Source organism: Haliaeetus albicilla, chromosome Z (assembly GCF_947461875.1).
Source record: "Haliaeetus albicilla chromosome Z, bHalAlb1.1, whole genome shotgun sequence".
Lineage (NCBI taxonomy): Eukaryota > Metazoa > Chordata > Aves > Accipitriformes > Accipitridae > Haliaeetus > Haliaeetus albicilla.
Window position 1 is genome coordinate 23813298 of NC_091516.1, and position 13885 is coordinate 23827182.

The 13885-nt window shown below is 36.2% G+C and overlaps 1 protein-coding gene across 6 annotated transcripts in view; it reads left to right on the top strand.

Annotated features, from left to right (window-relative positions):
• The window catches only part of CNTLN (centlein), a 199991-nt gene that overhangs the window by 121763 nt on the left and 64343 nt on the right, over positions 1-13885 (top strand). For 5 of the 6 annotated variants that reach the window (XM_069776754.1, XM_069776753.1, XM_069776756.1 and 2 more), the window contains 3 exons: positions 4773-4822; positions 9843-9934; positions 12809-13329. In XM_069776754.1, the coding sequence (XP_069632855.1) occupies positions 4773-4822; positions 9843-9934; positions 12809-13329 (663 nt within the window). The remainder of the gene's footprint in view (positions 1-4772; positions 4823-9842; positions 9935-12808; positions 13330-13885) is intronic. The other variant, XM_069776759.1, reaches the window with a different exon arrangement.

Consider the following 13885-nt stretch of genomic DNA (forward strand, 5'->3'; position numbering starts at 1 on the left):
TTTCAACTATACATGTAGAGCCTGCATCATTATCTTGCCAAGGCAAGATCTAGAGATACAAGTTTTGTATGGAATAAGTAACTTTCTAGAACAATCAGTCTTAGAAGCTAAAAGGGAAATTAGTGTTCTGGGTTTTATTTTGAGTGGTATACAGAACTTAGTTCAGAAAGCATTAGAGAGAAAGCCTCTCTGTAATAGTTACCCCAATACAAGAAGCAGCACAGAATTGTGCAGCTTGGAAGGAACCTCTAGAAGCTGTCTTGTCCAACCTGCTGCTCAAAGCAGTGGCAGTTTGGGAAGGCTGCTTAGGATCTTGTCAAGTTTTGACAAAGGATGCAGGACATGGAGGCCAAGGATGGAGATTTCAAAACCTTCCTGAGCAACAGTTCCAGGGTCTGACCAGCTTAATGAGCAACTTCTTTTTATATCTAGTTTGAATTTAATGTATTCTAACTTGTGTCCATTGGTTCTCATACCATCCATGGTGCTCCTCTGGGAAAAGTCAAACTCATCTTTTTGACTCCCTTGCGTTAGGTAGACAGCAATAAAATCTTACCTTCTCCTGGAGCTAAATCAACCCAGGTGTTTCACCTGTCATCATAACTCATGTGCCCAACCCTTGACCATTGTGATACCGCTTTGCTAGGCTTAATCTAGTAGGTCAGTGTCTTTATTGGAGGAACACAAAAATAGACACAGCCACACATGCAGCCTCAGAAGTGCCGAATAGAATTAATTTTGTAAACCAACTGACTCTGCTCTTGTCTATACAGCTAGTATGTTGTTAGCCTTTGCCACAAAAGCATGTCACTACCTACTGTTCAACTTGTGGAACCCACTTTTTCTGCAAAGCTGCTCTCTAACTGGGTGGTCTTCTAGAATGTCCTGTTGCAAGGGGTTATTCTGGTAGGACTTTGGCTTTGCTGAACTTCATGAAGTTCCCATCAGCCTATTTTTTTCGCCTATGAGGTCTCTCTGAACAGCGGTCCAGCCCTCTGGTGAGTATATCAGTTTCTCTCCTCCATTTTCTATCATCTGTGAACTTGCTGAGAGGCACTGTAACTCATCTTCAGGGTTGTTAATAAAGACATTAAACAGTACTGGCTCTGTTATGGATCCCTGAGGGGTGCTTTTAATTTCTAGCTGCCAGTTGAACTCCACACCACAGATCATCACCCTTTGAGCCTAGCAGTCCAGCCAGTTTCCCAGCCACCTTACCTACTTTTCAATTCAGATCTCAACTATTTGGCAATAAGGAGGTAGGAGACCATCTCATGCCTTGCCAAATTCAAGGTATACACCATTGCCTGCTCTCCCTTTATTCTTACAGCCAGTCATCTGCTTACAGAGGCAGTCAGGTTGGTGAAGCAAGATTTTTCCTTGGTAAGTCCATGCTAGCTGTTTCCAACCACCTTTTTGTCCATTAGGCGGCTGGACATGATTTCCAGGATGATTTGCTCTGTAACTTTCCAAGGAAAAGAGGTGAAGCTTGTGTTTCCCCACATCTCATCCTTTATGAAGATGGGTTCATGTGATGTTTGCCTCCCCCCCCCCCCCTTTTTTTTTTAATATTATATTTAAATAGTAGCAGAAGAGAGTAGACCAAATCAAGTGGACTGGCAATGTTCACTTTCCAGAAAGGGAACCACATAAAAATGAAGCAACTAGTCAAAAAAACTCCAGTGCCCCAAACCCAAGAACAAGCAGTACAGAAAGTCTGTGAACAGTTGGAGACTGTTAAGCAAGGTACTGTAGCTGAAACCGAGCTGAAGTATGTGCTAAAATTTAAAAAATGAAATTTAAAAAAAAAAACCCAACCCCACCCCAAAATAGTCTTAAAAATCTTTCTGTAAAGACTCAGTGGGGAAGTTTTTGTAGCCCTCACAGAGGAAAGGTCAGCATTTAAAACTTAAGCTTGCATTGGTGAGAACAGTTAGGCCAATAAACAATGGCAGGACAAATGCAAGTGGAAAGTTAAGAAGGCTAAAAAAGCTCTTGGAAGAGTGGTTTTCAAAGATGCCTAAGCTGTGATATTAAAATTTTGCTTAAATAAAGTGAAAAAGAAGCCAGTTAGGAAATTTGTAGGTTTGCTTAGTGATAAAAGTGTAAAAACATACAATGGGTTCACAAGGCCATAGAAGAACAACTCAGTGAATCTTTGCATCAGTCTTCCCTGCTGAAGATGCTAAGGTGTCAACAACTCAGGTATTCTTTGTAGCAGATGGGTCAAAGGTGTTAGATCTGTTTGAAGTAACTGTACAGCAACTATGAAATCAAGTAGATAAGTTATTGTTAATATCTTGATCTTAATATCTTGACAAGATACACCCAAGGAGTGTGAAGGCACTGAAGTATGAAATCACTGAACTGTAACCTCGTTGTAAACAGTCACTGTGCTAGCAGACTGGCAAGCTGCCACTGTAACTCCCATCTACAAAATGGGCTCCAGAGTGAGCTGCAAACCAGTGAGCCTGGCTGCTTCCATACTTGGGAAGATGGCAAGCCTGTCTTTAGGAAAAAGGCGGGGGCAGGGGAAACGACAGAGAGGGAGAGAGATCACTGAGCACAGATCAACACAGTTTTGTTGAGGAAGCATCAGTGTGGCTCCTGTAAAGGGAAATCCTGCTTCATTAACCTGCTGGAATTGCAGAAGGGTGACAGTAACTATGTGGATAAAATCTGGTCTGTATTTTCCAATTGCCTTCGACAAGGCTCCACATGAAAGGTTATAAAGAAACTCCATTCCTGCAGGATTGGAGGAAAGGTCCTTTTAGCAACAGGGAACCTCTAAAAGCAGAGGAAACAAAGGGTAGTGCTTACGTGCCACTTTCAGGATGGAAAATTGGAATCAGCCTGCAGAAACTGTTAGGCTTGTGCCCTCTCCTGAGTAGCATCTGCTTTTGCCTCTGCTGGAGACAGAGCACTGATGATGGATGGACCCAGCACTGGTCTAATGCAGTTGGGCATTTCTACCATTCATGCAAGCCAGTTATTGACTTGTGTGGGTTGGATCTTGTATTACACATGGTAATTTCTTGTCTAGGCTTGCCTGAAGTATTTCTAGCTTAGATATATCATAGCTTCAGTTGGAGAGTATTTCACAGACAAATGAATTTATTTGGAAGTGTTTCAGATATTCAGACTATAAACCTACCCCTTTACTTATTTCATATCATTTATTTACTTCTGCATGTCTTTCATCACCCTAGAAAAAATCTTTACGTAAAAGTTAACTCTTTTTAAATATGTTGTACAGTTATCATTGTATGCTTGTCACTTAGTGTGTAGGGAGGCAGTATGTATGTATACATATGTGTGTAAACGTGTGTTCATTCAAATAATGTTTTTAAAGTTGAAAAATAACATGCTTCAGAAGATAGAGTTTCAAGCAGGAAGTATGTAATGTTGAATACAGTCTTTAATTATGTAAACAATGTTTTTTCAAGGAAGCATTTTGCCATTCAGTGCAAAAAGTGAACGTGCTGGGAGGAGTTAGGACAATGTGGAGGTAAAAGCCACTGTAGTCTGTGTTACAGAAATTGATGATGACTGATGCATGGAGAATAAAATAACAGCAAAGGAAGTCAGCCTGTGAAGGCAGCTGAGAGTGATCCTGAAAATAGCTGGAGTCTTATGTGTCGTGCAAAGCAAGTTACTTTTAACTTTTCACATTTCTCATTTTCTTGGCGCTTCATGTATTACAGCTGAGTCAGAGATGCATTTAAAATATAATGTGCTTTAAAATACTGCGTATACTGAAAGACGTCTTTTTTTAAACCCTTTTCTTAAGTTTGCAGGTATTTTGGCCAGATTTTCTTTGTGCCTTATCTCAAGGGGATTTTGTGAAGCATAAATTTACTGTGAAAGCAGTTAGGTGCTGCTGCTCAGAGTACAGCAGAAATGGCTGGGAGGATATTAGCAATCCAACCCTCAGAACAGAGCTAGAATAATGTGTATTTATATAGGATGTGAAGTTATATTTTAAGCAAAATCTGCATATTAAACTCTGTTGTGTGTGCAGTAGGATCCTAGACTAAAATAGGTGGGGATCTTACTGCTAAAATAGTGCGCGACTATATAATTAAAGATTGTGTCAGAAAACAGAAGTGTAAATGAACCATTTAAACTAATGTCTTTCATTCCATCATTTCCCACTTTGACTTTGAAACTTTAGCATTCGTATCCTGGCAACTTTATTTGTATGTAATTTTAATAAAGTGAAAAGGAGTAATGTAAGTATTGTATTATATTGACTTCAGCTGGTTGATATTACAGAAAAAAACTGTAGTAATAATATAGTAGTAGGTCAGGGCTAGAAAAGAGGAGTAGAGATTTTGTTAAAAAGTTTCTCAAATAGCCGCTGAAAAAGATTAATGGTAAGATATATCTGTACAAGGTTGGCTGGTGGTTTCCCCTGAGACTGAATACTTTATTCCCCTCTTAACAGGATTCCACCTCCTGCTGGTCTCCTTTTCATCTCAGGCATTTCCTTACCTAAAAAGGACCAGCTGAAGCTTCTTAATTTATGTTACAACCAGCACTATATCTGAATTTTGTAAATTCAGATTTATAAATGCTAATCAGCTGTTGTACAAATGACTCCTTATGTTTGAAGTACGCTAAATGTCATCAAATTAGAACTAATTTCTGGGTGTTGACAACTTTTTCTGTAGTAATATGTTGATATGGGTTTGGTTTAATTTTTTAAATGGTTTTAGTGGCGTCTATGTGAATGTTCTGTCGTTCTTACTTTTTTATTTCCTCTTTTGTAGACTGAATCTTGAAGAAGAATTGGATCAGATCAAAGTACACCAATCTGTGGGTAAGTTCACAATGCAGTTTAACTGTGTTGACAATAAAAAAGAGAAGATATAGTATTTTATATGTGTATATGTATTCTATTAGAAATACTAATTTTAAGGTTATTTTTTTTCTCCAAAGGTTAATATATTTTTGTTGAATGTGTATTTTGTAAGCATAAGGCCATATATATTCCTATCTCAAAGTACGTTTACCCTTAAGTTCTCCACATGCCTATTAAATCAATGACAATTTTTATATACAGATATACACTACTATATGTTTGCAACTTATGTGTATACACTACATATAAAAGTAGTTAATTATTTTAAAATATGTATGTATATAAATACATATGTGTAAAATCTAAAACATGTTTATATGTTTATGAAGCTTTTTCCAGAATCTGAAATGGTTTTTGCAGTATTGAAATACAGTGATACAGAAATTTCATGCTCATCCAGACTTCTTTTTTAATACTAGTCTTACAAAATATGTGAATTTCAACATAAATCGATATGGTGGAACTCTTATAAGAATTGATCATTAGTATCTTCTTTTATGTCTTTACAATCTTTATAATAGTTGATGGTTCTATGAAGATGGGTCTTTGTCAGTTGCACAGGTAATATATTACCATTGTCTCTTTATCACTCCTCTGATTCTTTGTATTATTTGCTGTTCCTGAATCATCTGGGAGAAGTATTCAAGAATGCATAGTTACAGTCCAGCTGGGTGTCACGTCTGTGGTGTATTCTTTATGCACAGTATTGTGCAAAGGAAGGGAGTAGGAGACTTGGAGAACTACTCTGCATGTTCTTAGCAATAAAGCGTTACCATTCTTTATCCCAATTTTCTGCTGGTGGGTGTTCTCTTTTTTTGTGGTACTGTTGGCCACTTGAATGAAAAAATAATTTTTTTTTCCTTTATTTTAAATTAGTTTTATAGTATCTATAAAACTTAAGTGGAAATATCCAGCTGCTGAAGACTGAAAGTTACTGTTTTCTTTCATGTTACTTCTTATGTGTTACTTTCATAGTGCCAGATAGAGCTGAAGAGAACTAGTTAAGGTTTCAAATACTGACTTTAAAAATCATATTTTTGCTTTTGCCAATTTAGTCAGTCTTTGCACAGAGAGAAGTGGAAAGGCAACCAGCGGTGAGAAGGAGTTGAGAGCCTGCTGAGCAATAACCATGCATTTCCAAAAAACAGTCAGATCCCTGAAACTGCCTGTTCTTGACATGTTTAGTGCTTTAACAGTTAGTCCTTTATTCCTTCTTTTTTTCATTATCTTTTCAGATTAAAGCGTATCCTCTTTTAAAAGTGTGTGGGTGGATACATACTTCTAGTTTGGTTATTGGTATGATGATTAGTTGTTGTTATATTGGGACTGAGAAAAAGGGTTAAACTACCAGTGAAGTGTGTTAGGCAAATTTTACTTACCTTTTCCAGCATTTGTTGTTAAAAGTATCATTTAGAAGGACATGAAATTTTTTGTAAGATTCAAAATCAAGTCCAAAGATATGTATTAAGCAACACTTTTTGTTAGCACGTAAGACTGAGCTGATTGCAGCCACTTCCAAACTTTTACCAATTGAAGTATAAAAAAATAGTTGCTCACCCAGTCTATAAAAAGTAATTTCCTTGTTCCCTTGCAAATCCTAGGGTATTGCAGTGTGCTGGACATGTTTATCAGTTGGCTGACCTTTTCTAGAAGACTATACTGTAATGACTGAAGCTGGATATCCATCTTTGAGCATAAATGAGTATATGTAAGCAATCTTTGATCATGTGCTAAGAAAGTTTTTACACCCTCTGCCCTAAAATGGGTATTAAGTGTCTCCTCTTCCCAAGTAGAACAACCACCTCAGGTCTGTTGTCTGTAATTTGCTAGGAGTCCAAACTTGATACGGTCTAAATACACTTTGTTTACAGTCTCAGTATCTCTTCTTTTCTAAAAGGAAACCTGACATGAATTTACTTAGCTTGTGAGTGATGTTGGAATTCATTTTCACCTTAGCAGGTACCTTTTTATACCTGTTTCCATCAGGCATTCTAGTGTCAAGGGATAAATTCTGAAAAAAGTGGCCAAGATTCCCTGTATTAAAAAAGATAGGCTCTATCCTCTTGCTTGATTAGATACCAGTTGTGTTTGTCAGGAAGAAGTACTGGATAGATTTGTTGCTCACCCATATCATTTTTCAAACCCTGCTGGTCAAAGATGAAAGAGGTCAGGGGAGAAGGAAACTCTGGCCTTGCTGTTCCAAATTTCTTTCCATTCTGATTCCGTTGGCCAAGGTGTCTCTTTCACCATTGCCTATTATTTTCCAGTAGTCATCAAATCCAAATTCCCTATTCATGCTATTCATGTCATAATTTGTGTGTGAATGTAAAGAATGTGTTGGCAGGTACTCATGCCATTTCCTCCAAGAGCAGGAAACTGGGTCTGTCTGATCCTATTCAGAAAAATAGCAAGTGCCTTATTGAAAGAAGGTAAACTGTTGGCCCCCTATTTCTTCAAGGAGGTGGTTTGAAGGCTTCTTTTGTTATGAGACTTCTTCTGAATCTACGGGATCCCCAGGTCAAGTGTGAGAATGGCATTCCCTTCTTCTCGTCTTCGCAGTGGTTTTTCCCACTGGCTGTTTCAGACTTGGCACGTATTTGGGAGCATGGGTTGGCTACCACTGGAATAAATAACACAGTGGCTTTCTGCACCATGGCACTTACTGTCTGTCAGGGGAATCCTTCAACTGGTGCATACCAGAGGGAAAAATGTCATTGTTTTGGTGGTTCATGTAGGTACTCTGTGAGTGACTAATACACAGCTGTTTTTTTTTAAATTGATAGTTTTTTCTCTATTTAAGAAGGCTTTCTGCAAATACTAATAGTGAACTGCAGTATCATAGGTCAAGTACCATTTTGGCAGCAGTGTTGAACTAACTCATGATCAGATATGGTGACTGTTAGTTAGGAATTAAGTGTTACATTCTAAAGCTGGCAGTTAACTATGTTTTCTCAGTGGGACATAAGTGTACTTCTGTAAGACCATGGTTATTTGATGACTGCAGATAGTGGGGTTTATGACTTGACTCCTTGAGGGACGACTTGGTATTTTTTTATGTAGGAGTGTGACAGGTAGAGCATATATCTTGCTGAGTAGACTGATATGATGAACCTTACTGCTATCATAGACAGACAGTTATAGGCAGTGCTGTTTCATTGCCTCCCTAACCAATTCCTGTGAACAATTACATAACAATTAGAAGGGAGGAGGGGAGAAGGGGGCTGAATAGGCCATTTATTTTCTGCTCGATAGAAAGGGTTGTGCATCAGTGACCTTTGGCTTTTCTTTGATTTATGTTGCTTGTGACTTCTGTGATAATGCTGAACATGTATAGTCTTTTCTATTTTGCAGTAGTATTCTTTATTCTCTGCATATAATATGTTTATTTATAGATAGAGTTTTAAATTGTATTTTAATACATCCACATAATAAACATAACACCTTGTGTGCTTTGATCAGTTTCTTTGACTATGGGAAATAATTTTTCTTTTCAGTGGAGTACAGTAAATGCTGATATAAAAGCTACAGCAGACATTCAAATGAGTGAATATTTAGAAAAAGATGAAAAGCATGTTCATATTATCTTTGTGTGTTACTTAAAGAATGTTGTAAATGTATGCAGTACCACTGTGCTGGGGGACTATAGTCTGAAATAACATGGGAACTAACATATTAATATCAAGGTAAAGGTACATATTCCCCAGATGCATAGTTTTACCTTTTTCAGCTTTTATTATCTTTAGAATAGTGTTCCATTTATTTCATGAATACAGAAGTATTAATTGGCCATGACATGTTCCAAAGACAAAAGAAAGGTCTAATTCACTCTAACAAACTTGTTAGTCACTGTTTATATCAAGAGGATTGTGAATCTACAGAGAGTAACACTGTTTTCTTCTACACTTGCTTTGTTTATAAATCAAAAGTTTTTAAGTGACCTGCAGTGGCTGCTTGTAGTTTGAAATGATACTTCTAAAGCATACCTGCACCATGTAGCACAAATATTTATCCCTTAAGATTAATTCTTTAAGTTAATTTGGGGGGAAGAAGGGCAAGAAAAGAAATGTGAATATTGTGGTGTTTTTACAGTGTCTGGATTTTTTTTGGCTCTTTAATGTAATATTTCGTATTCTAAGAAAAAGTCCTTTTGAGGTGTGTAATTGTTCATTTCTGTGATCAACGGCAGTTTGTGAATGCTGAGTACTTGGTTCAAATCTAAACAGAATGTGTTTTACTTCTGATTTACTCTACGTATTAGTACTTCTAAACTTTTTCTTAGCATTCTTCTTTACGAATAGATCTAATTCTTAACTTGTCTTTTTTTGTGGGATTTTTAGTACCTAAAGTGCATAGCTGTGTCTCAGAGTGATGCTTAGAGTCATGTTCACTCTCATTAGTTGTATCAATTTCTAATTGTTATGAGTTCACAGTATTACAATGGAATGATTTATGTGATTTATCTAGTGAAGTACATGATCTTTCACTTAACAAAAAAGGGGGTTTAAAGTTTTCATCCATCCTAATTCTGTTACTGTTTGCTTTGTTCACCAGTCACTCTGATCCTCCTAGCAGGGGACAAGACCTAGAGAACAAAACTGGTAGTGACTGTGTAGATAAAAAGGCAATGAATTCTGCTTTTAAGGCATAGAGGGAATAGTCTATAAAAGAATAAAAATCAGAATGAAAGTACAGCGTCTTTAACCTGCAGATCTATTGTACCTTTGAAAAGCTTGTACTCTGAAAAAACATACTGTGATGCTACAAAGATTCATAATTACGTGACAGAACACTTTGAAAAGAGGTCACTCTTTAGAAACTGACCAAAAGGCTTGTCAAGAAAATAGACCACATCATAAATAATTGCGGAAGTAAAGAATGCATTTCCTTAAAATGTCTAAGTGTTGTTTTTGTGAAATACTAGGTGTCAGAATGTATTTATTTATTCTCTGATAGAGAGTTATTATTTATTTTCTGATAGAGCCACTTTTTAAACTTACTGAAGATGATGGGTTTGAGGATAGTACTCCAAAGAGGAATATGAAAGAAGTTTCACATCAGACATTACAGAAGGTAAGATACCAACCGCAGCAAACAGATTTAAATTTTAATATAAGGATCATATATGTATAAGTCAGTACTCGTGAATTTAGGCCATGATTTTCCTTTCCTAATTAAAAAATATGAATTTCCAAAATCATGTCAGAAATGAATTCTAGTGAAGTAGCTGTGAATGTATCATGTAAGATAAGCATGATTAATGTCAGAGAAAATGAAAAGAATGTTTAGAGGTATAATGTTAAAAACTAACAAATCATCTAAATCGGAAGTAACATACGCTTAGCATTTTACCACTTTTAAGTTCAGAAACCTTCATTTCTCTTGCTGAGTATTTAACTTCACATGATATCAGGTGTTAATCTCCACAGAGCTCTTGCTATAGAATAAAACTGATGCATAATAGTGATAAATCCACCTTTGCTGTATTTAAATTTTAGCACAACATTGTATATGCAAATATTTTCTACATATGTGGGTTTATCACTCTTTTCACAAGATAGTACCGTATGCATTTAGTGTTCTTTGGCTTAGCAAATATGATGAGCATTTAATCTTTACTGCTCAACATTCTACATGTTTTACCTCATGCAGTAATAAGATGTTCTTAACTAGTTGCTATTTGTATTGATATTTGTAATATACACAAGTAGTTTAGTATGTTAACAGGTGTTCACTTAAGAGGGCTCACTTGTATTTTACCATATGTTTCGTTTGCTGCAAAGAAAAGACATCCTTCAAACAGTATCCTGCCTTTTGTTTGTCATTTTGCAAAACAATGTTTGTTTAATTACTTATAAATCTTTAAAAGCATGCTTAAATTGAATAAACACAAATCTATAACTTTGAATGTCAGTTTGGGTATGTCTATTTATTTTTTATTTGTGAATTAACTTGTAGGAAGTATGGTAATTTACAGCAGATGATGTGATTGCATATACTTGTAACACTTGCCATATGGTCAGGCAATGAAGGCTGTCATCTCGTTATTACTGAATGACAAACATCATGTTAAAATAATAACACACAGAATAGAAAGTGCTCACATTCATTTATCTTAAGGTAGAGTGAGTAATTGAAATAATATGAATGCTACCATCTGAAATGTCACACAGTTTATGCTTGCTTATCATCTATATTTCAGAACTATAATTTTGTTTGCCATGTACTACATAATTTTTATCTCTATGGATATACAGAATTATGATGGTACCTTAGGGATAGGTGTAGAAGCTATTCATTGTTTGTTTCCTTCTAGCTGTCATATATGACTTTAAGTGCTAGTGAGTGCAAAAGGTTGCTTTAAAGAACTGAGAAAATAGCACAGTCTCAGTTTAGGAAGGTGGTTGAAGAAAGGTACTGGTCTGACTCCTTATCATTGGGGAGGGAAGTACAAACTATGGTTTTAATCATAAATCTTGATTTCATTGAAGCATTTGGAAAAATCCCCTTTATTTCTAATTTCACCCAATAACTTTATGTAGCTATAAGGCAATCTCGCTTCATTGTGGGAGTGCTATGAATTTCCATAAAGGAAGGTAGCAATGGATAGGCGTGCATATTAAAGGTTTCCTATCAAACCCACAAATTCAGTATCAAATTCACAAATATATATGAAGTTTGAGCAGCTCTTGCCCTAATTTACTCTGTACATTAAGGCATCTCATTTATCTGGATCAAATCTGTAGTAGCCACTTTGTAAGTCATGCTGTAAGTTTTAAAATAAATTAAATGCATTGGCAAAATGTCCTTGCAAAAACATATGGCATTTATTGAGAAATACTATGGCTTCAATATTTTCAATGTCAAAGCAAGTTTTGACATTTTGTATTGCTGCAAAATGATGGAAGTGGCCACTATTTTACAAGGTGAGTACCTGAAGTTGGCAATGTGCTTTCTACTCTAGCTCCTCGAAAAATAGTCTTTTCTACCCATGCCCAGAAAAAAAACTAGAGCACCTGGCACATTCCGTAGTGGAAGAGTGGGGGTGGAGCTTGTACAAAACCAACAAAAATACTTCTCCAAAATGACTAAGTGGTTACTGAGCACAAAACTCACTCTGATGCCCTTTGGAAGCTTCTGGGGAAATCTCACAGATTAGGTGTTCATTTTAGTATCTGCTAAAATGAAAATTACCCCTTACTTCTGGAAATTATGAGGTTTGGTTGTAACTTTAAGCAAATATTCCAGAAGAACATTGAGAATCAGTTTATTGTTAATGACCTTGAATATGTGTAAACCTCAAAGGGCTTTACAAACAAAGCATATGCATCATATATAGGTAGAATATGTTTCTTCAAACTGCATATGAGAAGCTTGTAAAGTGGCTTCATTGGAATAGGATAGATTTTCCCTTTCTGTGAATAGAAAAAATATTTCAGTCTTCATATTCTTTAGGTGCTGAGCTTCTAATATCTTTTTCTATAATTTTTTGGAGTTCGTTGGAAGATCAAATGAATATTTAATTTATGTATTTACAACACTTGAAGGAACTTGTTGATTTAGACAGCTAGTGCAAAATTCTCTGTATTTCAGAACAGTTTTCATTCTGAAAATGTTTTTTTTTAATTCAATTAGTATGTATAACCAAATCAGTAATGAGCTCAAGATGCATCAGGAAGGCTCATCAGCATACTCAAACTTCTATGTCACTTTGCCTGGAATTTTAACTTCTTCTACCATCTGCCCTTTGTTCAACAGCTGTATTATTGCAGCTAAAATGTTTTCATCTACACTACATTAGAATTATTTTTAAATTAAGGACTATAGATTGCTTTTGTCCTTGTGCTTAATGTAATATTATTGTCATATATAAATACATTTGAAAACGTAGGGTTTTTTCTACTGAATAGGCTGAAATATTATGAATGCTAAAATTGCTTTTGTTAGGTACAACAACTAGAAAGAAGATTAAAAGCTATTGAAGGGGATTTAAAGAAACAGAAGGAAGTAAATAAAGACTTACTGAAGGAGAAAAATTACTTGAAAGCATCTTTAGAAGTGCAAAAGGAAGATGCAGACACAAGAGAAAGAGAGCTGGAAGCGCTACTTAAGAGGATTTGTGAAATAAAAAAAGACAAAGCAGAACTTCAGTTAGTGATTGATGAGCAGGAGAAAGAAGCTGCCTCTTTGAAGAGGCAAGTGGCAGAAGCTAACAGGTTGAGAAATGAAAATGAAGATTTGCTGAGTCAAGTGCAGGAGCTGAAGTGTTTGCTGGAAGAAGCCAAAGCAGTGGCAACCTCTGGGCAATGTAATTGCAGGATAACAGGCACCAAGGCTAAATTAAAAACAGCCAAGAAAAAGAGCTCTTTGGGACATCATGGAGCTTTTCTCAAACAGTCCATCAAGGTTATGAGTAATGTATTTGAGAACTTCAGTAAGGACGGCTGGGAGGATGTGAGTGAAAGCAGGTACGGCTCTCATTAACTTAGCCCTGTAGAGGGGACACTGTGCATATGTAAAGCACTAGCAAATGGAGATTGAATTTCAAGTACTGTTGATTTGGTATTCAAAAAAAATACTGTCAGATCCTTTGAAATATCTTGGGAGGTCTTGTTCTGAGCTTATTGACTGAAATTTGCATGCAAAATTAGCCACAACTGCATGAGTATTTGAATAGGTGCCAGGAAACCCAAAAGAAGGCAATGCTTGATTTCTTCCAGTGATGCTATTTTCATGCAGTCATGAGGCTTGAAATTGACAGTTTGGCAGGTTGATTTAATTTGCTGGCCCTTTGCATATTCACCACTGACAGCTAAGGATTCCCAGGCAAGCCTACTAAGTCGGTTTAGTTATCTTGTGACATGCCGACCCGGGAGGAGAAACATTTTTTCCCCTTAATTTAGTTAGATAAATTTTGAATGACCCATTTCAGCTTGCTAGCAGATGTCTACAAGCTGTTTAACATCCTTTAAATTAAGAACCATCCACAGTAATTATTTCATGTATGTTTTATGCACAGTCATT